This window comes from Nycticebus coucang, chromosome 11 (assembly GCF_027406575.1).
Source record: "Nycticebus coucang isolate mNycCou1 chromosome 11, mNycCou1.pri, whole genome shotgun sequence".
In the NCBI taxonomy this organism is placed as follows: Eukaryota; Metazoa; Chordata; class Mammalia; order Primates; family Lorisidae; genus Nycticebus; species Nycticebus coucang.
Window position 1 is genome coordinate 53,104,169 of NC_069790.1, and position 27,086 is coordinate 53,131,254.

A 27,086-nucleotide genomic window follows, 5' to 3' on the forward strand; every position below is an offset into this window, starting at 1 on the left:
AATTTGAGTTTGGAGCCCCATTGCAGTATGACCACCAAGGGATTAAACGTGGGCCTCTCCTCCCTCCTAAGACCTCATAGGTCTATCCATCCTTGACTGTCTAAGGTGAAAGGATGTGTTAAGCTGAACATTGATCGATACAATGGGAGTATTCTACACAATGCAGTATTCAGGCTTGGGCCTTCTCTCATTTTATTTTCTGAGGACATCCTTTGCTGACCTCTGTACAGCTTCTTTACTTCACTAGGAAGTCAATCAGGAGAAGGCCAGCAGGGTTCCACCTACATCATTGCCACTGGAGTTCTTTGGGCAGCAGAGATGCTATAGCTTCCATAAGATGAGACAAAGATTCATTAATTTTACTCAGAAGGCTACTGAGAAGTATGATATTCCTGCCAAAGATTGTATTTAACCAAAAATAACAAGACAAGAAAATATAACTGAATGCCACATGAAACAATAGACAATTGACTTAGACCAACAGAGGATTCAGATAATGGCGTTATCCAACATGGATTCTACAAGGATTGTATTTAATATGTTTAAGGGGAAAAAAGATAAGATTGAGAACATTGGCAGAGCACTAGAAATTATTAAAAAATGGAAATTTTAGAATTGAAAAATATGATAAACCAAGAACTCAATAGACTTAATAATGAACAAATACTATCCACAACATTTTCATTATAGAAGTTAGTGGGTAACGTGCCCCAAACTCTAATCCCATAAAACCCTGCCTCACTTGCCTGGACAGTTTACCTGGCACAGCTTTATCTTGGGTGAGTGGACATTTGTCCTCTTTGAGCTTTGCTCTTTACTTGTGAGTCCTTAGTTGTCAATGCTTATTTTGGTGTGACACATGTGAAGAGTGTCATCAGCCCTGCAGCAGTCAAGCTGGAGGAGCCACCTCTAGACATTACGTTCCTGGGGCCAAGACTGTCATTTGCTCTCTGTAATTCTAGGACCAGCAAAGTACCTGGGGACAAGAATACTCATTCATCTGAATACAAGAACTGGATTTGAAGAGCAGAGGGGAAGTGATGGGAGGATTAAGGAGACACTTTATACTGCAGTGGTTCTCAAACTTCCTAATGCTACAACCCTTCAATACAGTTCCTGTGGGTTGTGAGCTACAGGTTGAGAACCACTGCTTTAGAGAAACCAACCCTAGCTGAAGGTCTGAACTGGGGCCTCACGGCAGTTTCTCCTGCCCCAGGTTCCCCCAGCTCCTTGTCACCACCCTCCATCTGGTCAGTCCTCCCTTCACAATGATGAGTTCTCTCCTCACTGAAGGGTATCATGTTTCTTCTCTGTGAGAGGAATATTAAGTCATAGCGAGTGGGAGATTTCACTAGAGACTGGACTGCTGATGGTGGTGGTGCAGGGGGCTGCCCCCCCGTCCTTTTTTTTTTGAGACAGAGCCTCAAGTTGTCACCCTGGGTAGAGTGCTGTGACATCACAGCTCACAGCAACCTCCAACTCCTGGGCTCAAGCAATTCTCCCGCCTCTGTCTCCCAAGTAGCTGGGACTACAGGCGCCCACCACAACACCTGGCTATCCCTTGATTACAGCCATCATTATTGGAGGGCCTGGGCTGGACTCGAACCCGCCAGCTCAGGTGTATGTGGCTGGCGCGTTAGCCGCTTGAGCCACAGGTGCCAAGCCTTTCTCCTTCTTTAATGGTAACATTTTCTCCCATCTCACTCACATGTTTAGAGGAAGTTCAAGTGTATAGCAGATAAATTTTATCCAGTGGGAAGGACTTTTGAAGATTACAATATGCAGTGGATATAAGTTACTCAGTAGTTACCTTGACTCAAGAGTAAGACACTAAGGCAGAAAGATTGAACCAAGTTGCTGACTATTCCTGTGTGCAATGCAGCAAGTTAGAAAATGTGGCTGCATGTTTTAATGAAAACTCTTTCTCCTGAAAGACATCCAGCTATGGATGGAAAATGGGGTTATTGCATTTGTATTCCTTCAAGATACATCTTTCTTCTCCATTCAGACTGTTGAACTAAATGAAGAGTGAGGTCCCTGGGGTATGTTTGTCCTGTTTTGTTAATGGAGGAGGCTAGTATTCCTAAAAGACAGCTCAAAAATGTTGTCAGGAACAGTCAAGAGTTAACAATGATCATCCTTGGGTCTAGAAACCTGATTATTACTGGTCAAATTGTTCCTGGAGCTCTTTCCCATATGAAAGAGGGTGTTGACTGACTATGGTGATTAGAGTCAGGAGATTTTATGACTGTTTGACCACACCCAAGCCTCCTAAGGTGTGATTTTGACTTACAGTAAAGCTAACACAATCAATCAAATGTTTGCTGACCTTATGTGTATAGAATATCTTGGGTTAAATCTTGTGTAGAATTACCTGTTGGAGAAGTGAAAGAGGAACTAAACATAAGAAGTCCTGATTTTAACACACCATGCCATGGAATGAAGTTAATTTTTAATTCCTTAGAGAGGAAACAACTGCCATCCTACCACATAATATATAGGTCTGAAGAAAAACAGTATCAGTTCAAAGGAAAGCGCTACTTTAACTTCATTTAAAAAAAGATTAGTCTCAACTGACGCTAACAACTGTGTGGCTGGGAAAAGTCCCTGGTTCACATTGCCCAGCTTCTATTCCCCTTGCTTCACTTATTTCAGTTTCAGTAGCAACATAAAATTTGGATAATCCTTCATCAAATGTTTTAGATGAAAAGAGGAAAAAAAGAAAACCCTTCATAAAGACATTCTGATGAGTGAGTTTCAAACAATTCTCTGCAGTGACTTTAAGTAATTGAAGAGCAAATTGAGAAAATATTCTCTATGTAGGGTTTGTAGAGTCTACAAATAAATTTCTACTGCTTAATATATAACAAAGGTTATATAATAAATCACAAGTTTCTATTACTATGAGGTGATTAGCTCTATAATGAGGCCATTTATGATCCTAAATTAGGCTTTATGCGCACACAGTAGTTTTTTGTCTCTTACTACTCTCTCAGTCTGTACATTATTTAAATACAAAGAAGACTAGATCTTTATGTATTTGAAAGTTCAGACTCAGGGGCAGCGTCTGTGGCTCAAAGGAGTAGGGTGTCAGCCCCATATACTGGAGGTGGCGGGTTCAAACCCAGTCCTGGCCAAAAACGGCAAAAAAAAAAAAAAAAAAAAAAGAAAAAGTTTAGACTCAGGTTAAGTTTCACCACTCAGTTCTGCTTCACATGTTCTTACTAAGTCACTCAGCCTCTGAATGCCAGTTTTCTATTTGGTAAATTGTTGAGCATTTGGCCGAGTAGACTGAGTGGGTCTAAGTATAACAAGATATGGAATAAGGGGCTAACCTGGTAAAGACTGTGAGGCTTTCAGATAGGAAAAAAAGGAAAAAAAAAAATTTACTTATGAGTCTCAGAAATAGCTGGACATATGTGTAACTTAGGATTGTGAAGAAAATTAGGTGAATTCACTTATCTCCCCAACTCTTTACCTGCTTCCAGTTCCCAAACTGTGATTTTTGAAGAGGGTGAACATTGACTGGGAAGAAGTCAAATTTACAAAGGAACATAATATGTGGCGATTACCAAGTAACATTCTGTTATGTTTCCAGGCTGATCAGTAAAATGAGGTGACCAAATCAGACGGATGCTGCAATGTGCTTGACACCCGTAATGCGGTGAGAGGAAACAGGAACAGGATTGGGCCTGGTGCAGCCCCATTTGGATTTGGCTGGGGCTGCGCCACGCGTACAAACAGTACAGACTGTGAAATACAGTCACCCCTCAGTACTGCCCTCAGGGGATTGTTTCTGGAACCTTGAGGATACCAAAGTCCCTTATATAAAATGGCAAAGTATTTTCATAACTTGTGTACATCCTCCTGTATGCTTTAAATCATTTCTACTTGCAATACCTAATACAATGTAAATGCTATGTAAATAATTGTTATACTGCGTGTTTTATTTGTACTTTTTATTGTTGTATTGTCATTTTTTTGTTGTTGTTGGATATTTTTGATCCACGCTTGGTGGAATCCAGAGGGCCCAAGTGTACTTACTGACATGAGATCATTGGGCAATTTTCTTATGGGGGGGCCACAAATCCAAATCCAGATCATTTTGCTCTGGGTGAAGATGGGATTGCCTCTGAAAAGAGTATTTTTCAATGTCAGTTTCCCAGGGAGAGGTCAGTTCTCCAGCAGAAATGGGGGGAGGTGGTGTTATTTCTGGCAATTATTCTAGAAAGGGTTCATGGTATAATGTCATGATACATAGTAGAATCAGTCATACTATCCATATAAAATGTTTAGGTCATTTATTCTGCTAGTTATTAAGTAATATGAATCTAAAATTACAAAAACAATGTGATACTTCAAAAGAAGTAGGCAGATGATCCGACCAAAATAAAACATTTATACACAAACACAAACTGGCACTAAAATTGAGTTCAGTGAAGGAACATTTAAAGTAAATGTTGAAAACATGGATAATCATATGAAGTGTACTGAACAACTGGGTAGCAACGTTAAATATATTTTCATAGTTTATACTATTTAAGAAAATCTAGAGAGATAAAAAATACAAACATAAAAAAATGAAGCTATGAAAGTAATAGAGGGAAATATAAGAGTATTTATTTAGAACCTTGGTGGGAGCAAGACACAAAATTCAATAGCCATAAGAACAGACTGACAGATTGACTTATCTAAAAATGGAAAAAAAACAAAAACATTACGTATAAAAACAATAATAAACATAAAAAATGGACTAATATTCAGAATTTATGAAAAGTTTAAAAATGTAATAATCCAATAGAAGAACTAGCTAAACATGAAAGGCAAATTACCAATGTGCAAAAAATTAATCAAATTTTAAAAGTATAAGTCAGCATAATTATTAATATCAGATATTAAACAATAGTATAACAATTGATCAAAACTGATAAGTTTGCTAATCAAACATTTTGGTAAAAGGGGCAGGGAAATATACTCAAATATTAAGTATAAGATAGGACACATTTTTTAGAAAAAACCTTGGCAATATCCGTGAATGTTTAACTCATGTTTTTTGACCCAGCAATTCCTTGCCAGGAACTTAACTCATGGTTACAACCAGGCAATCATTTTAAGACATTTAGTGCAGCAATATTAATACCAGAAAAAGCCTATAATCCAACGCAATTATCAATGGAGGAATGACTAAAAAGATGGCACATATATACAGAGATCCATTTAACTCTTAAAAAGGAAAACCTCCAAATTGTTAAAGAGATAAAAACATGGAGCAGAATGATATATATATAGTTTGAAAATTAAAAAACAAAACCTTTTTTCCGCTGGAGGATAGAGTTCTGTTATGTTTACACAAAGGGACTGTTGGGTAGGGGCACTGGGAAGAGACTTTTCATTTTATACCATTCATTCTGTCTTGCCAAATATATGTATTACCTTTGTATCAAAACTGAAAAAATTTTTGCCAGCCTGTGGCTTATACCTATTATTCTAGCACTTTGGGAGGCTGAGGCAGGAGGATTGCTAGTGGCTAGGAATTCAAGACTAGCCTGAGCAAAAGACCCTGTCTCTACAAAAAATAGAGAAAATGAGCCAGTACGGTGGCACATGCTTACAGTCCCAGCTACCAGGAGGGGAATTGCTTGAGCCTAAGAGTTTGAGGTTGTGGTGAGCTATGATGATGCCACTGTACTGTAGCCTCAGGTGACAAAGAAGAAACCCTATCTTAAAAAAATTACTTTTTTTTTGAAAAAGGGCAAAGATTATTTGCAACTGGTGCAATAATATCCTATTTGTATTTGTTTAGGACCCAGGATAGGCAACTTCAGGAATGCTGGTGTAAAGAAATAAACCTAAAAACATGCCCTTGAAAGAGAATGGTTCTGGGTCTAGGGAAAAATGGCACAGCGTTTGCACCTGGGGAAAAACTGGGAACTCTTCTATAAGAATATAGTATATAAAGTTATAATTATAAAATTGTAACTGCATCTTATTCTTTAATATCTAATTCAAATGCTGCCATTTCTTTGAAACATCCTAGACCACTGAACACTTCATGCACAGTCCTCCCCTAGTTTTCTGTAACGTATCTATCAGTCACGTATCATTCTATACTGAGGCTATTTTTCACTGCCATGTCAACCACCAAGCGGAGTGTGAGTTCCTCCAGTCAAGCTTTAGCCACAGGCTGAGTCCTCCTTTTGTTCTTTACGTACTTGGCAGACCATGTATGTCCAGTAAAAGTTTGTTGAATGGGTGAATTCATGACTGAAGGAAATGAAAGAGCTGTTGATCTTTTGGATTTTAGAAACATCTTATAATAAAATATTTGTGATTTGAAATGTAAATGTAAAGATTATCTCCACACACTGTTTTCTCCTCCTCCTTCTGCTCGTTGCTTTAGGAACACTGAAATGTAGCAGATGACAGTACTTTGAAATGTCAGATTTTCTTAGGGACCCCTAAACGGGTTTTCTGCTTCTGTATTCATAAGAAAAGTGTTTTGTTTAGAAGGTCTCCATAAATATGGAACAAAAAAAGGTGGGAGACATATACCCTGTTTCCCCAAAAATAAGACAGTGTCTTATTTTAAGGTTGCTCCCAAAGATGCGCTAGTTCTTATTTTCAGGGGACGTCTTATCTTTCCTGTAAGTAGGTCTTATTTTCGGAGGATGTCTTATTTTTGGGGAAACAGGGAGTAGCCTGAGAACTTTTCTTTGTCAGAACAGGAGCTCACCCTTTACTTATTATACATATCTATGGAGTACACAGTGATGTTTTCATATGTATACTGTGTAGTGATTTTGAAATTTTACATATGTATAGGGTGTCCCAAAAGTTACCATACATACATAAATGGGAAAATAGAAAATTGTGGCTAAATATATCTTTATTTACAAAATGTTCATTACAAAGTTTTACAAAATATTTTTCTAAGTGTTGATTATATAAAAAAATAGAAAATACAGTAGAAGCTCTGTAAATTGACTACTCAAGGGTCTGTCACAAATATGTCAATATACAGAGGTGGTCAACATAGGGAAATGGGCCTACTATACTGATACATACATGTGGTGCATGTTTGGTCTGTGTATGTAAAATATGATTTTATAAAAACTATGAGTTTAATTTTTCTTATTTACGGAAACCTTTGGGATATAGGCATAATAGGAAACAAGGTAGACATAATCCCTGTTCTCACAATGTGTTTAAAAAAAAACCTAGATAATTTTTAAAATATCATTAAAATTGTGGTAAATGCTGAATTAAGTCCAGAGTAGGAGAATGTAACTTAAGAAATGCATCTAAAAGCAAAGTGCATTTAATCTGTGATTTAAGGGACACATACATAGGAGTTAGTATGGTAAAATAGGATATCTAGACATAATAGAATAACCCAGGAAGCAGTCTGCAAGACCATTACAATGCTATTCATCTCAATGCAAATAAATAACACCTACTTAGTTAATTTGCATTGAACTGAGGAACCTGGGGAGGCCAACACCAGCAAACACTCCTCATGGAGATACAAGGGTGCAGCCCCCTCCAATGTTCTTGAATGGCTTTTATTGAAGTCTCAAGCATGAGAAATACAGCACAGTGGAAAGCTTCAAAGAGAGAGTAAAGGTTAAAAAAGCAAGTAGTTTATCTTTAGCTGCTGATTGAACTCCTAACACATTCTGTTTATTGCATGTCTGTCTTGCCTTAATCTTATCACTGCTAATATATGACTTAGGGCTGTGTTTAGTGAGTATTGTTTTCAGTACTCATGGTCTGCGCAGTGATTCTTGACTTTCGTCCAGATTACTCTGTCCCTAGTGCCTAGCACTTTTAACCCTATTCTCTTTATTACAAATTGCGTGTTTTATTTATTGTTCCCAATAGCTTTGGAGTCAGGTGCCCAAAGGTGAAACCTTTAATGGACATTTCCACCTCTGTGGCAGTAAATACTACTACTTTCTTTGGGTTGCTATAAAAAATTACCACTAACTTGGTGGCTTAAACAGCAGAAGCTTATTTTTTTCTAGCTTTAGAGTCCAGAAATATGAAATCAAGGTGTTGGCAAGTCCACACTCCTCTGAAGGTTCTAGAAATCCTTTGCCTCTTTTAGCTTCTGATGGCTCAGGGCACTCCTTGGTTTGTGATAGCTGAACTCCAAACTGTCTGTGTCTATGTCGACTTCTCTGTGTCCCTTGTGTGTCAAATCTCCCTCTCTCTTCTTTTATGAAGATACCTGTCATTGGATTTAAGGCCCACCTTAAATCTAGAATGATTTCATTTTGAGATCATTAATTAATCACATTAGCAAAGACCCTATTTCCAAATAAGACCACATTTTGAGATTCTGGGTGGACACCAATTAGCCCACTACAGGCATGAAACCCACCCTTTTGAGCTCCCATTTCCTGTTGCAGAGCTTTCATAATGATTATAGAAAACCTAGGTATACAGACTAATCACTGTCATTTTGCCTAGAATCTATTAACATTTGCAAATGGTTGGAAAATGGACATACGAAATATAAGTGTTTTACCTAGCAGTAAGAAGTATTTAGCTCAAGTTGTTCAGGAAAGGCAATAAGTTGAATTTAATACAAAGACCACTGACCTGAGTCAGGAAAACTGAATTCTGTTGTCCGATCTGGCATTAATTTTGTCATCTTTTAAAACCTTAACATCTTTAGACTTGTTTCTGGATCTTTAAAACAAGGGGTTTTAAACATCCTTAAGCTCTAAAACTCAGTAGTCCTTTGTTTCACTGTTTTCTATCTCTATAAATGATAAAAGAGTAAGACTTAAGCCAGAACAGATGTGATTTATGAAAGATATGAAATTATTTAACTCCAAGCCTTGAAGAATAAACAGTAATTTCTGAGTATGCTTCACTCTTGGAATAGACAGAGGAAGCATGCCCAGATGGGTACAGATGAGGTTGTTAGCCCTTTACATGGCAGGTGGATTGCTTGAACTCACACGTTCAGGACTAGCCTGAACAAAAGTGAGACCCTATCTCTAGAGACCCCATGGTGAATGCTTTGGTCATCTACCTTCATCATAAATTAGTTCAGCAGTCTCTTTTAAAGGAAGTCAATTCCTCATAGGAAGACAAAAACCAAAGTCACATTGTGATCCTTGCTGGTCATGTGTATAGACTTGCTTACCTCAAGTGCTGCTTAGGAATGTCTATGGATATTCTTCACTACTGGTTGTAAAAATCCTAGTGATCTAGGGTCAATAGCTTTTTTCCCCCTTTAATTCTCTTAACTATGAAAACATGAACTTCTTTTAAAAGTTAAAAAAAAGAATATAATAAATAGTGAATATCCTTCTAATTCTAGTACTATACCCCAGAGGTAATCAATGCCAAGTTTTCATATATCCATATACTTATAAGTTAATCATATTTATACTTATTGATAGACCTATGTTTGTCCCCCCCACCCCATGTTTGGTATTAATGCTGTCATGATATAGTTTCTATTTTAACTTCTTCCTTTTTCTTATATGGCCTGTGTCATATTTATTTATTTATTTTCTGAGACAGAGTCTCAAGCTATTGCCCTGGGTAGAGTGCCATGGCATCATAGCTCACAGCAGCCTCCAATTCTGGGCTCAAGCCATCCTCTTACCTCAGTTTATCTATTTTTAGTAGAGATGGGGTCTTGCTTGGGTTCAGGCTGGTCTCGAACATGTGAGTTCAAGCAATCCACCTGCCTCAGCCTCTCAGAGTCTAGGATTATAGGCATAAGCCACTGCACCCAGCCCAACTGCAACAAAAAAATAGCGGGGTGCTGTGTCTCAGCTACTTGGGAGGCTGAGGCAAGAGAATTGCTTAAGGATAAGAGTTTGAGGTTGCTATGAATTGTGATGCCACAGCACTCTACTGAGGGTGACATAGTGAGACTCTGTCTCCAAAAAAAAAAAAAAAAAAAGAATTAACAGGCTTATAGTTTTATCTTGGTGATTACCTTTATAACTATTTAAAATGTTATGTTTCTATATCTTAATGTCAATTTAACAAAATTTTTATTAACTTTGGAAAAGTAAAAACTATTTGGAGGTGTATATTACCTCTTCCCTTCCATCTTCCATTTTCTAACTTGTTCATATTCTTTTCTCAAGACTTATATTTAAATATTTCTATAAACATATTGTATTATTCATTCTTTATGAAATATTTAAATCCATATTTACAGATCCTCTTCTCAATGTTTGTCCATTCATCTCTTGTTTTAGATGGGCTTCATCCTCCTGATTTTTCAAGAAGTGTCCACTAATGTCTGCTCATCAACTCTTTCATTTTATATTTGAAATCCATTTTGGATTTTTCTTTCTGAGAATTTGATAAACTTTGATCCACTCTGTTTAGCACTGAATGCTATGGAGAAGCCTAAGGCCAGTCTATTCTTCACCCTCTGTTTCCCCTCCTAGAGATGTGACTTGATTTTATTGTTGCTTTGATTGTAACAGAGCCAAAGGCCTGAAAAAGAGCAAAACTGCTTTATAAGCTCTGTCTTTAAAACCCTCTCACTCCTTTTGGGAATTAAAACCTGCATCCCTACCCAAGGCAAGGGTAGGGGAGTATTCTTTGAGTTTTTTGTTCCATGAGAGATGGCTTATGGGAAAATCTGGGCAGAGGTCACAGGAGATCATGTTTGCTGGAGATGGGGTTGATGAGGATCATTGATTATAGTTAAATAGCAGTAGCCTGAAGCTGAACCCACCCCCTACTTAAGAACTCTGTATTTTTGCTTATAGCAAGGATAATGGTTTTTCTAAGACAGAAGTCTGCCATCCTCCTCATTTGCCCCCAAATTGTAAACTTCTCTTTCCTTTTCCTCAAGCCACTTTTTTTCATTCTTCCTTTGGCCATGGAGACAAGTACTGAACTTTTGGTAACAGAATTTGGTGTTCCTGAGTATGCCCATCTGTGACCATGTGGGACAGCACTCTGCAGTTCCCACCATGGCTGGAAGATGCGGGAACAGCCCTAGATCAAGCAGTAGATCTTACCCATTTTTTGGGGTGAGAGAGTAAAGGACCACCTGCCCCAGCCACTGCTGGAGCCCATTTAGTTCTGGGGAACTCCCAAGTCTCTTTCTCCCTGAATTAGACATAGCTCCAAACAACTTTAACCTTGGTGAGAAATAAAATGGATTTGCAAAGCATCACGATGCGGGTGGTGCCTGTGGCTCAAAGGAGTAGGGTGCTGGCCCCATATACCAGAAGTGGTATAAACCTAACTCAACATGAAAAAGCAATAGTTTTAATATTTCAATTAAGGAAAAAAAATCCCAATATTAAAATGCAAGCATAACTATACCTTTCTGTTCCTATCTGTGACACACACACACTATGAAACAGTAAAAAACAAACAAAAAACCCCCCCCCAAAAAACAAAAAAGATAACCTTTTATAGAACTAAAGAAAAAGCTGAATCATTACTCCTCTCCCAAACTACTTTCTGTATTTTTATCACCACAATCTTAACAATGACAAAAAAATTAATAGTGAAAATTAAACCTAAATGTTATCAAATCTAAGATTCTACTGTTACAGGAAGAGGAGGAGAGAAGATAAAACAGTTTAGAGTGAGTTTCTATGAAAAAAATTTAAAGCTTACAAAAGTCAAAACCTGATTAATTGTTAGGATTCAGAGGTTGTACCCAAATTAGTTTTATGATGGCACATCATCCAGCAGTTCTACAAAGAAGAAGTGCTGTTTATCTCTCAGTAGGCCTTCATTAGAAAACCCAAATAGCAATGGAATGAATATTAAAAACGACAATGAGTGTTTTGTTATCAAAAAGCAAGCAACTGTATTCAACTGCACTATAGCGGCAATGGGAAAGTGTATAAATAGCCTGGACAAATTTTCATTTCTGGAAAAAGAAGTATCGATAACAGAGTACAAGAACCACTAGTCACAAACAACTGCTGGTTCTTTTGGCAGAAGAAATGATGTAACACAGGGCTAATTTTAAGAACTATAGTAAAGTTCTAGGCAATACTAAATTCATTCATTAGTAACAAATCAAACTTAGGGGAAAACAATGTTCACTTCCACCTTCTACTAATACTTATAGATTAATCTGGAAAATGCCAAAGTTGCTAAATTTAATTAACTTCGTTAAATGTTCATTTTGCCTTAACCACTAAAAGAATTTCTCTTGGACAATCCAAATGATCAATATCATTAGATGAAAAATATGTTTGCGCTTTGTACAACACTTTCCTTTAACAAGGAGATAAATTCAGCAGTAATCTTATCGTATTCTTTCCAGTATTATGAAGTTATACCTTTAGAAAACTTAAAACAGGCAGTAAATCTGTATGTATTTAAGTAAAAAATCTACTTTCTAATGACTTATCAGTTAACAGTACAACTAAACATAGCTAAATGGAAAACATTTAGCTACATGAATATGTTAAATTATACGAGTCTGGTAGTAAAGCAATATAAGGTGGCATTCATATCCTCAGGTTTTTACGGGCTGCCTAATCCAAATAACTATATACACACACACCCTAATGAGGAACATACTGGATAGCAGATTACTGAAAATTGAGGCAGATAAGCAAGACTCAAAGAAATTACAAACATTTGTAATCATTTGCCTAGGAAGAGGTAGAATACCAGGTGAATTTTTATTCATATCCTAAAACTTCTAGACCAGTAGTTCTCAACCTTTCTAATGCTGCGACCCTTTAATATAGTTCCTCATGTTGTGGTGACCCCAACCATAAAATTATTTTTGTTGCTAGTAGCAACAACATGAGGAGCTGTATTAAAGGGTCGTGGCATTAGGAAGGTTGAGAACCACTGTTCTAGACAGATCTAATACCAATAGACCCACACGTTGGATGAAATATACCTAAAACACCAAGCTTCTTCACCTTGATATCCCATTTCAGTGAGCTATCAAAAGTTGTATTTCCCAATCAAGGTAGGATTAAGTAAAAATGGAAACATTTTTTTTTAACATACTAGGAGCAAATAATTTCATAGATACAAATAACTTCTGAAGTATACAAAATGTTTGCCATTCAAGTCTCAGCTCAAATGTTACTTCCTCAGAAGCCTTTCTTAATAATCCACGCAGAAAATTGCTCTGGAATTTTTCCTTACACCTCTCTGAAATGTCTTGGTCATACAATTGTTTGTTTTTCTAATACAAGAACTAAGCGTCGATGAGAACAGAGATCTTATGTCTTTTTCACCACTGTATTTCTAGCAGGTGGTTAGCACAATTATTTGTTGAATAAATTTCTCAGTGTACATGATAAGATTATTCTTAAAATAAGAAATGGAACTCTCTTTGTGTGTATACACACAACACTCACACAGATACAGATATATCTATATACACTTACCTGGACTATTGAGTAGGTTCCAATTTTTTAAGGTACATTATTCCAAGTCAGAGGTGTAATATTTTGTTGCTTTAAAATAAATATATATAGATAATTTATATTACAGTAAAAATTGTAAGCCGACTGAAAAGCTTTTACGGGAAAACAATTTAATATTTTTGGGAAAATACCCCCCCAAATTACCCATTAGAGACAACATTTATTCTGCTTTAATATCAGTTAAAACATCAGATGAGCCTTTCCTCCTTTCCTTCCCTCCATCCAGCAGGGTGGCTTCAGGTGATGGTACTCCCAGAGGAAGCAGCTCCAGACTCAGTGACAGGGTCTCAGGCCTCCACATTACTGGGAGACAAAGAGCTGAGGAAATCAAGGAGACTGGCTTTTCATAGTCAGAGTGAGCAGTCGCCTCAATAGCCAGTTCACTGGCTTGGATAAAGGAGAGAACGGGACTCTCAGCCAAGATTTCCAGATGATTCCAGAACTTGCTATCAACCCATTAGGGGACCAGATTATCAATGCCTTCTTTCCAGAGGTAGAGTAACAGGTATACTTCTGTGGATTCCTGAGAACCATGAGAACTTTGGCTCATTTCTGACCCATTGAGGATAATGAAAAGAGCAAAGATGTGAATAGGCCAGAACCACTCAACAGCCGAAGCAACAAAGTGCACTTTGCTTTTTAACTATGACTTGGATAAAGGTGACAAGATCTCCAGTGATGAGCTGTTCCAGGTGCTACTACTCATGATGGTTGGAGTGAAGACCTCAGATGAGCAGCTGGGCAGAGTCGCAGACAGGGCCATTCAGGAGGCTGATCAGGATGGGGTGCCAGAGCTCTCGCAGAATTTGTTAAGGGTTTGGAGAAGGTGGGCATGGAGCAGAAAACGAGCACTTGAGTTTTTCACTAAGGGATGAACCCAAAGTGTTCATTGTTTTGTAATATTTAAGAACTGGAACTTGACGGTCCTCCTGTCTACCAGCTCCACCTCTACCTCATCACTCCCCTTATCCCAAAGAACTGCTGTTGCATGACAACCCCAAATATGTTCTGTCAACACAAACTGGCCTTCAGTGTATAAACACGGCATTACAGAATGGTACACAAGTCTATTTCTATTCACTTTCCATTCACCAATTCTCCGTTTATAAATATCTTCTGCTAATGAATGCTGCACATCCATGCAGTCCAAGAAAGTGAGGGGGAATCATGCCCAGAATAAAGCAGCACAGCTTTCACCAGACGTAGACTGACTGTAGCCATGCTCCTCCTCTCCAGTGAGGCTTTGGTGTACTTTTCATCCTTTTTTATGTCCTTTAGTTCCTACTTCTCTGTCACCTGATAAACCATTCACTTAGTCTTACAGTTCCCCTCCTTTTTATTGAGTCTCAAGATCTCTCTTGTACTTGGCACCCCAAGCTATGCCTGTTAAACGTATGTCTGACTTGGCAGGATAGTTGGGTGGTCTGGCAGTTCTCAGCACACGTCAGTGGGTCTCCAGGCTGTTGATGCTCCAGTTTTTTGGTAAGAAACTTTTTTTTTCTGCAGAATGAGACCATCTCTTTGTCCCTTGCACCTGTTCTATCATCCAAGGGCTGCAGTGTGGAGGTATACTTCTTAAAAGGCTCTGATTCTCAACTTACATACCCATGTGGCTGCTCGTGTTAGTGCAGTATTGATTACTCAGAAAATAGCCTGTGTCTGCAAGTTTGCTCCTTTTGGAGACATCATTACTATTAAAATGGCTGCTCTGACAATATACTTGGGGACTTTCTCAGGGCTTCTTGAACAAGGAAGCTGGACCCCCTCTACAGCCTCCTGAATCCACACCTGTGCAGCATGGTTTATGCCTCAGCGTTATGTGCACTGAAGGTTTTCCATTTCACATTTCCAAGTAGAAAGATCAGCATTACAGAAGTGCTCAATTTAACCTAGTCCAAAAGATTTACAGATTGTCCTCAGTATCTTGATGGTCTACACCAAATTCTTTTATGAATTTTACACTTGGCAAAATGTTAATGCTGGAAGCCACAGTCAATTCCTAATGTAAGCCCAAAGCATTAAATGTGTCATATCCTTAACTGCCTAGTTATATTGGCCTCCTAGACCTTCATGTAGACCACTCTTAATCCCTTGGAAACAAGAGGTCTTGCCCTGGTGGCACAACCTAAGGTGGCATTACAGGTCTTTGAGCAAGTTACAGCAACTTCTCTGCCAAAGTCTGCTTAGTTTAAGCTTCGATGAATCCGGCTGTTGCCATCCTACTGTACGTCTGTCTGAGTCTGTGCATCCATGTACCTATTACTCATTGCTTGTTTCCTTGCTTTGGTATGCTACGATGTGTAGTTGGTTCTTTAGGAAGAGGATTGTGAAAAAATCACTGCCAAATGATGAGAAATGGTAAAAAATAGGGGAGTGGACAGACTAGATTATTCAAGGATAAACAAATGAGGAATTCTTTATGAAGTACCAATCCGACTTTGTGACCAAGTGATGTAATATGGGAACTGTATAAAAAAAAGGTATGTCTGACACTCATCTGTTAGAGAGGTACTTCAGAGGCTCCTTTGTTTACATATTTAAAGTTCCTAAGATACTGACTTTTCCCCCTTTGGCTGTATATTTTTAATCTACAGTTGTGCCTTACTATTCCATTAAAATTCTATCATCATCCATCAATAATTATACTTGTGGTACAAACAAAGATAATCAAATGAAACAACTTTGAACATGGCAATTTATTTACCAGTTATTTAAATCCATTGTTTAAAAATGTTCAAAAGGCACTTTAAAAAATATTAAAAAATACATTTTTCTGACTTATGGTGATCACTTAAAATAAGCAAGTCACCAGACATTTTTAAACCATTCAAGACACTATTACCTTAAATAATTTTTAAATTCCAAAACACATTCACTAAGTAGTACAGCACACAGCTTAGCAGTAAGATTAGTTTCCCTCTAATAATATACTTCATGTAGACTATTAATTTGCAGGACCCTGCAGAGTTATTCAAACAACTAATATAACTAAAAATTAGAGATGTAAAGGAGTTGAAATACAGTACAATTCAAACCTAAAACTAGTTTTAGAGTTGTTTCTCTAAAGAGAATTTGTAAATTTTTTCATTCCAATTTGTGTTAAAATTTCTATTTTGACTCTGATGTATAAACATAACTCATTTTTTTTTTTTTAAACAGAGGTAACATTTAGCACAAAATATACACAGGTTGTTCTCAGATTCCTTAAGTATGTTATTGGACCTGCTGTAAAGTATAGAAATGAAGCAAAGCAGTTTTGCCTTTTGAGAAAAGGGTGAGTGGGTGATGTATATAACTTTACTTCCTTTGATCATTGTAGATGTAGGATTAACTTAAAATTGTAGATTTTTAAGCAGCACAAATATCCTGAGAGCCAGAAGGTATTATTCAATAGACTTTTACTTTCAATTTCATAGGGAAACCTTATTAGTAGGTATAAAATTATCAGTAAATGATAGAAATTCTAATCATTATGTAGTACTAACAACCAAATTAACCTTATGAAAGCAGCATTAAAAGTAGCTAGACATGGAAGTTTTAGTCATAAAAGAAATAAAATAAATACAAAGAAGCAGAAACTGACAAAGAGTAATAGTCTAATGAACTGAAAATTTAAATGATTAATAAGATGCTATACAATCTAATCAATTGAGGGATTCTTTCAATTACAAAAGTACCTTCATCTGGTAATATAGTTTGATAGGCTCAAAGAAGTGAAAATTAATACTCAAACATTTATGAAAATAACCAGTTAGAAAATTTAATGCTCAAATCCAAAAAATTTAAAAAAACTGGTCAGTGATTTATTTTCATATATTAATTCAGTAACAAAAACTACTCTGAAATTCATGGTATTTGAAAACAAACTATGGAACAAAAACCTTTGTTGTCTATGAACATCCCACTAGAAAAGGCAAGTATTCTATTAGAGAATATAAAGATATCAAAAGCCCATTTATATTTTGAGACCACCCTAAAATCTTTGCCCATAACAAAGATGGTAAATAAATCATCATCATGCTACCTGGTTTTATGTACTCTATTAAATACTTGGAAAAAATTATTTTTGCCTTTTTAGGTCATAAAGAACAGTCAAATGATCCTTGAAAGTGGTAAAAATTTTAATTGATAGAATTAGCAGAAAAATGTTCTGCATGTTATAAAACAGCATTTTGCTATTTCTTAAATTGTTTTAATTAACAATTGTGGGCATTTTTGATGACATTTATGTATGCTTTTACTGAATTAGTATGTACTTACTGGTATTTAATGAACCCTTCATGTCCCAATGTAAAAGTACTAAACTTAGAAAATTGCAGATTTTATTGTGGGCTCTGATGTTAGTCACTTGGAGAAGTTGGAAAAATTCTGCCAAAATGAATGATCCATTAACCCTTTAAATTATCTTTAAAGCATTTTACATTTAGTATAGTATGATCCTGGATCACACTGATTTAAAACATTAGTTTTACCTAAGTTTTAGAAAAATACCTTAATCACTGGGTAGTAATCTTCATTGTGTTCCATAGACTATTTGCTCCAGAATCATGTATGTAGTTGGGCAGTTGTTCTCAAAGAAGGATGAACAAGACTCATTTGTAGGGCCTGCTTAAACACAACTTCTAGCCTTGCCCTTGTTCCTAGAATTTCTGGGGTGGGGCCTGAGAGAGGGTCCATTTCTGACAAGTTCCCAGGTGATTTGATGTTGCTTGTTGGAAACACACTTTGACAATCACTGCCCTCGGGTATTTGGTAAGAATGCATATTCATGGAACCCATGCTAAATCAGAATCTTTGGGATTGGGGTCTTTAGAGGTGCATGTTAACAAGCTGTCAGCAAGTGTGAGAACCACAGTTTAAAAATCACTGACAATGTGGTCTGTTAATCTATTAACTGGACAATGTATCAGATGTCACATATCATGTAAGTGAAAACGGAAATCATACTAACTGACTAATGCCAAGCCTGTTGTGATTCAAATAAACACACAGACTTTGGGTATAAATCCAAACTCTGTAACTTACCAGCTTTGTGACAATGGAAGTTACTTTAATTCTCCGAGTCTCACTTCCTCATCCATAATAATGTGGAAATAACACTAAATTTATGAGGATTAATGTCAATGTACACAGAATATCTAAACACAGTACCTGGCATACAGTAGGCACTACATAAATACTATTACTTATCATTCTAAGAAATGTATATTTCCTTCAGTATCTGATTTGATCAAAGCAGATTTTCATTAATTTAAATGAAATATTTACACTCCAAGGTAACATAATAATATAACCTCATACATATTGCTCCCTATTCTGTGACAGTGTTCTAAGAGTCTTACAGGTATTCACTTATATAATCCTCAGAAAAAAATCCTGTGAGGTAGGTAGTATTATTACCCCTAATTTATAGATGAGGAAATTGAAGCACAAAGAGATTAAGTAATCTTCTCAAGGTTACAAAAATAGTAAGTGATGGAGCAAGAATTTAAACCCAGGCAGTTTGACTCTAAAGCTCAGGATTTGTCACATCTATTTCCTATGAGTAAATCTTAAATGTTTTTTGATGTGTATAGTAAATCATTTCTAGTAAAGAAAAGTAGTATACTTGGAAATTCAGGTCTTCACCTCAGTGAAGAGTTGTTCAAAGAACAGAATGAATGCATTGAAATTTTGGCAAAGTTACGGTGAAAACAGCAAAAACCAATTTAAAAGGTAAAAACTGCTTCATGTTTTCATTATGTGGACAGAGTTAACCAAAGAAACAAATATCTGCTTAAATATGCTATCCTAAAAGTCAAGGTTTTGACATGTTTTGGCACAAAAAGTAGAAATTATTTAGCTAAGCAGCAGAGTTAGTGGAGTGACAGCCACATAAAATTAAAATAAAGATAAACATAAGGGAAATCCAAATCATTTGTAACACTAAATATAATCTTATAGAAAGTCTATAAAATATTCTGTTATGATACAGATGGTATTGCTAAAGACAATAAAAATTAAAAATGTTCTTTCCTTCCCAGAAACTCTTTAAACAAATTACTATGAGACATCTCTGGTATGTTTTGACAAGAGTTTTGAATTGGTATTCTGCTGTGTTAGAATTATCCATGGACAAAACAATTATCCTAAAAGCCAGTCAGCATCAAACTCCAGGTTGTTATTCATAAATTATTTCACCTTTTAATATATGGCATTTTAGTTTAAGCCCTCTGCATTTTCTAATGCTTTTACTTAACTCTGGTCAAAATCCTGCACTCAAAATAATCTTGCCAGTGTAACTAATAGCCACCTCAGATCCTAAAATGAATTTTAAAACTCAAAACAAGTTCTTATCTCTCAACAGGATGAGAATGAAAGAAATTATAATTATGCAGTTGGAGTTTTACATAATTAAAAATGTCAGTAATTCCTGAGAGTGGCACTGATATCAGAAAAGCATCCCAAATGGCATTAAATGTACTACTTAATAGTTTAGTCACCCATAATTAATAACGAGTAAATTTGGAAACAAATTATAAAATGCACGTTTACAGAATAATATTAATGCTTTGAGTAAACAGTGATAGTAGAGAATGGTATTCAACAGTGGTTAATCATATTTAGAAAAGAGACAACAGGGACTCAGTAAAAGATTACTAATTACAACCAAGTACATAATATAGTCAAGGCCCATGATAATTTTAAAATGTGGTTTTATTAATGCACTTTAGGATAAGTGCCATTCTTATTCTACCTTCTTCTGGAAGAAATACTGCCAATTATAAATAATCACAGCAAAATTTTCATTAGACAAAAACTATTTGTGTGTGTGGGGTTGGTTCATTTATATCATACTGCAAAAACAAACTCATTTAAGTTTATTAACACTGAGCAACAATACTTCTTTCTAACATTTTCTTTAAGGCAGATCTGTTTAGCATCATGTGTGTTAACTAACACGGTGCTGTGTAGTTTTAGAAAATTTGTCTTAGTTTCCCAGTGACAATAATATATATGGTCAAAAATAGGCAACAAAATCTCTTTTCTGTCTCTCTACCTGGCCACCTTTTTAAAAACACAAGTTCTTCATATATATATATATATATATATATTTATATATTACTGTATCAAAACACGTTTTAACAGACTTCACAGCTCATTTAAAGCTTCTGTTTACAGTCATTCATATGGAAGTTTTCTTCATGGAATGTTCACTTAGAACTCCTCACTGGAGTCCAGTGTTCTGTGTCAGAAATGCAGAAGTTCTTCAGTGCAGTGCTAGCCATTTTACCTCTGTTCATTCATGTTTTTCTTTCAAGGGTTTCCTAAGTTTACTTTCGGATCTTCATTTTTGTTTGCTTGACTTATTTCCTTTAGTATATTTTCAGTTAAGGCAGGCTGATATCTGTATAAATAACCATATGGACGAAGATGATAAACGAGGTATTCTAACTCATACATAGTTGTAGAATCAACATAGTGAAAAGAAATTGCAAGATCAGAACAGCAACCAGGACCCTAAAAAGTAGTGCAAACAGGCATTGTTATTAAGGAGCACATTGCTAACACATGATATTCACATAGTTAAAAAGGACACATTAATTTTAAAAGAATTCAACATTCAAACTTAATTTATTAGATCTGTGGAAGTAGTCAATAATTCACTTAGAGTTCCTAATGATTTAAAACCAGATATGAAATTGCCAAAGTACTTCTAACTGAAACAAGGTTTTCTTATACCCTTCAGTGTTTTAGCAGATAAAATTCTTGAGACTTCTTCAAGAGAATGGGGCAGCTATAAAAAGGATGAGTACTCTATTTCTTTAACTTTTGCTTTTTCTTCCTAATTTTCTCACTGTAATTTTTTGCTTTTGTTTGCTTCAGTCTCAGAAAGATACCTCTTTATCATTTAATGACTACAAAGGTTTGTTAGTTGGTGTCTACAATATAATACTTCATCTGTAAGTGAACCCAGAAAGCACAGTATTTGAGACATAGTTCCCAGGCCAAACCAAGGAAGGTTTCAACCAAATTTTGCCTACTAGTGTACAACGTTGGGCAAATTGCTTAATGTCTGTAAGCTTCAATTTTCTCATGTGTAAAAGGTGGTTACTTAAAGGAGGGAGACAGGTGTGTAAAATGCTTGGGACTATGCTTTGCTTATAATAAATGCTGGCTATCATGATCGAATAATCCCCTAGGCCTTCAGGTAAGTAGGTCAGATTTAAATATTTGTATGGTTATCGAATAGGGTTGATTTGAGAACAAGTTAACAATAGTCCAATAAACAAAAAGGTATTAGAAAGCAAAAAAACAAAGAAAATAGAAAGAGTCAGGCTGATTCCAGAATTAAGCCATTACAAGGTCAATCTAGGATCAGAATTCGTTTCTGAGAAAATGTGGTGAAGGCTATGTTAACCAGTTTGATAAAAATATTTCAAATGGTGTATAAAACCAGCACATTGTACCCCATAATTGCATTAATGTACACAGCTATGATTTAATTAAAAAAAAAAAAAAAGAATTGGTTTCTGGAGAATATATCATTCAGGTTATTCCAACAAAACTTCACACTCTATCTTTGCAAGGACTCGAGGAGACAAATCTGGCAAGTTCCCAGAAAAAAAATCATGTTGACTTATAAATTGGGAGTCTGTAGTTTGGAGCATAATAAAAATTACCAAGAAACTATCCATTGCATTTTCTCTGAATTTTCTCTTTGAAACAAACACCGGATATGTGGGATTCTTAGAAACCACATAGACAACAGAACATTATCTGGTACCCTATTCTTTACACCATTATACAACATTAGAATAGATACAAATATGGAAAGTAAACAGTAGGTCAACTTGTGATTATCTAAAACAGCTATGTCCAACAGATATGTGAGCTACATAAAACAATTTAAAGTTTTCTAGTCATCATACTAAAAATATGAAACTAGGTGAAATTTGCATATGTTTTAACATGCAATAAATATTTAAAAAATTATTAATGAAATCATTGTTTTTCTTTTGCTTAATTCTTGAAATCAGGTGTGTCTTTTATGCTTACAGCACATCTCCATATGGACTAGCCACGTTTCAAGTGCTCAATGGCCACGTGTGCTTAGCGGCTACTGCAAAGGCCAGTTCATATTAAACTAAAGCCTCCAGATCAGCGGTTCTCAACCTTAGTGGGTTGCGACCAATGAAAATACATCGTGCATATCAGATATTTATATTACAATTCATAACAGTAGCAAAATTACAGTTATGAAGTAGCAACGAAAATAATTTTATGGTTGGGGGTCACCACAACATGAAGAACTGTTAAAGGGTTGCGGCATTAGGAAGGTTGAGAACCACTGCTCCAGATACCAAGTGTGGCCCCTCGGCTGAATCCAAACTTCACAGAATAAATCCCTTTCTTAAAAGGATTCAGAAGGCCAAGCATGGTGGCTCATGCATGTAATCCTAGCAGTATAGGAGGCAGAGGCAGGTGGAGTGCCTGAACTCATGGGTTTGAGACCAGCCTGAGCTAGAGCAAGACCCCATCTCTAAAAATAGCTGGGCGTTAAGCTGTGGCAAGAGAAGCACTTGAGCCCAAGAGTTTGAGGTTGTGGTGGGCTATAATGCCATGGCATCTACACAGGGTGACAGACTGAGACTTTGTCTCCAATAAAAAGATTCAGTTAAAAGGCTGCTCTCAAAGGTCTAGCAGGTCACATGCGCAGGCTGCAGGTTCCCCACATTCTCAGTTATTTTTAAATTGCTGATCTTCTCTGGAAACAATTTTTATATGCTCTAAAATATTGTAATAATGTTTTTAATAAGATTTACTACAGATTATAACTATTTTATTTAATTTTTTTTTTTTACTGGATGGCCAGGATACTATTGTTCAGCATTATAAATAATAAAACAGCTATAATTACATGAAAATAAAAGAGTTCTTTGCAGATGATTATGGTTACCTCAAAACCTCAAGAACCTCAGGTGAAAAATCACCAGAAATAAAGAATTCCGTTTCAGAGCCAGATTTTAAAAAGAAAAAAAGTGTTCACATATGCTAATAAGTTAAAAAAAAAAATCTAAGTAGGGCTGGGCATGGTGGTTCATGCCTATAATCCTAGCACTCTGGGGGGCCATGGAGGATGGACTGCTTGAGCTCCAAGTTGAAGACCAGCCTGAGTGAAAGTGAGACCCCCACTTCTGCCAAAAATAGAAAAACTGAGGCAAGAGGATTGCTTGAGCTCAAGAGTTCAAGAGCAGCATGAGCCAAGAGTGAGACTCCATCTCTACTAAAAATAGAAAAATATGGGCTAGGTGCGATGGCTCAGGCCTATAATCCTAGCACTCTGTGAGGCTAATGTTGGTGGACTGCCTAAGTTCAGGAGTTTGAGACCAGCATGAACAAGAGCAAAACTCAGTCTCTAAAAAATAGTCAGGCATTGTGGCAGGAGCCTGTAGACCCAGCCACTTGGGAAGCTGAGGCAAGAGGATCACTTGAGCAGTGAAGTTTGAGATTGCTATGAGCTATCACACCATGGCACTCTACCAAGGGTGACAAAGTGAGACCCTTTCTCAAAAAAAATAAAAAGTCTAAGTAGAATAGTAATAAAAAGTTGCATACCTAGGGATATAAAGATATATTTGAGAAAAACTATGAAACAATACTAAGAGACCTTTAAAAAAAAAGAAGTAAAAATATAAAAACCAGGCAAAGATATCATCATCCTAAATTAATGATTTCATATGCAAGGATAGAGAAAAAGAAAAATAATTCATCCTCAGATTAATAACTTAAAAATACTGTAAATCTTGAAGCTTCAAAACAACATCATGCTGGGCTAAAAGCAAACAGAATCATAGACAGAACTGAACCCTTCACTTGAAGAAGTCTAACATTGTTTCAGTTAGAAATACTTTGAGAATTTCATGTCTGGTTTTAAATCTTTAGAACTCTAAGTGAACCACTGGTCTAGAAGATAATTTGAAAGCACTGGCTTGTGAAGAAGAGAGTAGTAGCATCAAATATATTATTTATATAATTAGGGCTAGAGAACAGAAGGCAGAGAGAACTAGGGACTAGCCTAAAGGCATTATTAATCAGTAATAAAACTGAGTCTAAAAGCTAAGTTTCATGATTCCCAATCTCATTCATTTATTCACTACAGCAATGCTTATAATAGTGAAAAACTGGAAAAAAACCTACCTGCTAAATACATTAGCAGGAGAATGGATAAACTATAATATATTCTTATTTCAAATCATTACACAGCACGTTAAGTTAATAGAACAGATACATAAATTAATATTGATAAATCTCAATGTGTGAAAAGGGCAAATTACAGAAAAGATGCATATGGTTTGATTCCATTTATTTCAAAACCTGAAAAACATTACTACATATTATTTATAGACAGATAAACATGTAGGAAAAACAGGCATGGTAATATTAAATTCATGACAGTGGTTAACTTTGGGGAAGGAGGTAACAAAACTGGATTGGGGAGGGTATGTAAATCTCAACTGTATAACGTTTTTTTCTTTCAAAAAAATCTGAAGTAAATGTAACAAAAGATTAATATTTGGTAAAGCTTAGTGGTAGTCCAAGGTATATTATTCTCAAATATTCGTAAATCTGAAACAGTTAATAAAGTACTAGTCTGCTTATTATCGTACATGTATCTCTCCTCATCCAGGATGTAAAGTGCATGAGAACGGGAACTTGGCTGCATTTACTTCTGTATTCTCAATGCCTGGCGTATGTAGCACCACTAATATACATTTGCTGAATGATTATAGCTCATGTCCAAGTTCTCATTTACTTTGTTATATTGTCACTCTGTACAAAAAGACAAAGGAAGATGCCTAGTACTATAGAAACATACATATATTAGTTTTTTTTTTTTTTTGCAGTTTTTGGCCGGGGCTGGGTTTGAACCCTCCACCTCCAGCATATGGGGCCGGCGCCCTACTCCTTTGAGCCACAGGCGCCACCCCATATATTAGTTTTTAATCAACTACAGTCAGTTCAAGTTTTTACACAATAATGAAATTTCTAAACTTACCTCTACAGGAGGATAATAGTTATAATTCCAATACCAAAAGGTTCTGGGTAGATAACCTTTGATTAAATGGTGTTCTGGTACAAACGGATGAAACGTTTCTTTTCCAGTGGTATCTCTCGAATCCCCCGCTTCTACATTCATAATTTCCATGCATCTCCCCATTGCTAAGTCTTCGATGGAGGAACTATGTGTACATTTGTCTGTTTTAAACGCATCAACAAATCTCTTCAAGGCTTCTTTGCTTAGTACATACCCTGCTCCTCCACTCATGTAGCCCTGCTTTACATAGGGCTTAAATCTTCTCCCAAAATAAATGGGTTCTTTAGGGTCATATTTTGAAAGAAGCCACCTTAAGTTGTCCACGATGACATATGTATCATCATCTGCTTTCATAAACCAATCAGCATCTTCTAAATAATGGTCATGAACATAGTGAAAAGCTTTAATTGTTTTCCAGTATAGTTGATCTCTGCCTTCTTTGGTTTTTAATCCCACAGTAGGGAAGTCTTTATTTTCTTCTGAACTCATAAACAACACTTTATTACAACGCTGCGCCCATGTAGCTTTGACATGTTTGGCCTTTTTCTCTAGATTTTGAGGGCCTGTCATAATCCAGCAAAGAATTTTAACTTTCTGATAGAGATGTTCAGCGATGTCCGTATTCTCATCTATTAAAGATATATTTTTAAAAGTTGTATTTCACATACACACACACGTATATATACATATATATAATCTAAACAAATGGTACTGAAGAAAGCATTTTCTAAAACAATATCAAAGACTCACCTCCTATTCACCCATCATTTAGTGATTTAACTGAAAGAAAGCCAAATTCAATCTAATGTCAATTGATGTTTTGATTTACTGGTTTCGTGTCAATCTTATCCAGGACTAACAAAGGTTGACAACGAGCTAAATTCTTTCTTCTTGAACTATGGTTTACTGATCAAAAGCATCAGCATCACCTGGGAGCTTGTTAGAAATACAGACCCTCAGGCCCCAATCCCCTGAATCACAATCAGTATTTTTTTTAAATTTTTTTTAATTGTTGGGGATTCATTGAGGGTACAAGAAACCAGGTTACACTGATTGCATTTGTTAGATAAGGTCCCTCTTATACTTGTGTCTTGCCCCCGAAAGGTGTGTCACACACGGAGACCCTCCACTCCCTCTGCTCTTCCTCCTCCCCCCCACCCAGTAGTACTCCCCCACCTCCTACTGAGTACTAGGTCATGAACTGTCCTCATATCAAAATTGAGTACATAGGATTCATGCTTCTCCATTCTTCTGATGCTTTACCAAGAATAATGTGTTCCACTTCCACCCAGGTTAATACAAAGGATATAAAGTTTCCATCTTTTTTAATGGCTGAATAGTATTCCATGGTATGCATATACCACGACTTGTTAATCCATTCCTGGTTATTTTAGTAAGTTCTCTGTGATTCATAAGCACATTAATGCTGCCTTAAAAAGTCTCTGCTTGGCATTTCATAATACAAAGAAAGCTTCAGTTGGTTTTCAACAGAGTACTGACAAGAATTTCTCACTGCTCTCAAAGAGCTTCTGAAGGGCAGGAAAGACAAGTTGCTGAAGTAGTAGTTCATTTTTGAAGTTCACAAGTATCTGCTGCTG

General features: G+C 36.3%; 1 protein-coding gene and 1 pseudogene across 5 annotated transcripts in view; one reads left to right on the top strand and one right to left on the bottom strand.

The window, feature by feature from the left end:
* Nucleotides 1-13,652: 13,652 nt before the first annotated feature.
* Nucleotides 13,653-15,128, top strand: LOC128598313 (calcineurin B homologous protein 1-like; annotated as a pseudogene).
* Nucleotides 15,129-16,086: 958 nt separating this feature from the next.
* C1GALT1 (core 1 synthase, glycoprotein-N-acetylgalactosamine 3-beta-galactosyltransferase 1) overlaps nucleotides 16,087-27,086 on the bottom strand; it is a 68,530-nt gene continuing 57,530 nt past the window's right edge. For 4 of the 5 annotated variants that reach the window (XM_053553643.1, XM_053553646.1, XM_053553645.1 and 1 more), the window contains 2 exons: nucleotides 25,450-26,117; nucleotides 16,087-20,909 (listed from right to left, as the gene is read on the bottom strand). In XM_053553643.1, the coding sequence (XP_053409618.1) occupies nucleotides 20,706-20,909; nucleotides 25,450-26,117 (872 nt within the window). In that variant the 3' untranslated portion in view covers nucleotides 16,087-20,705. The remainder of the gene's footprint in view (nucleotides 20,910-25,449; nucleotides 26,118-27,086) is intronic. The other variant, XM_053553648.1, reaches the window with a different exon arrangement.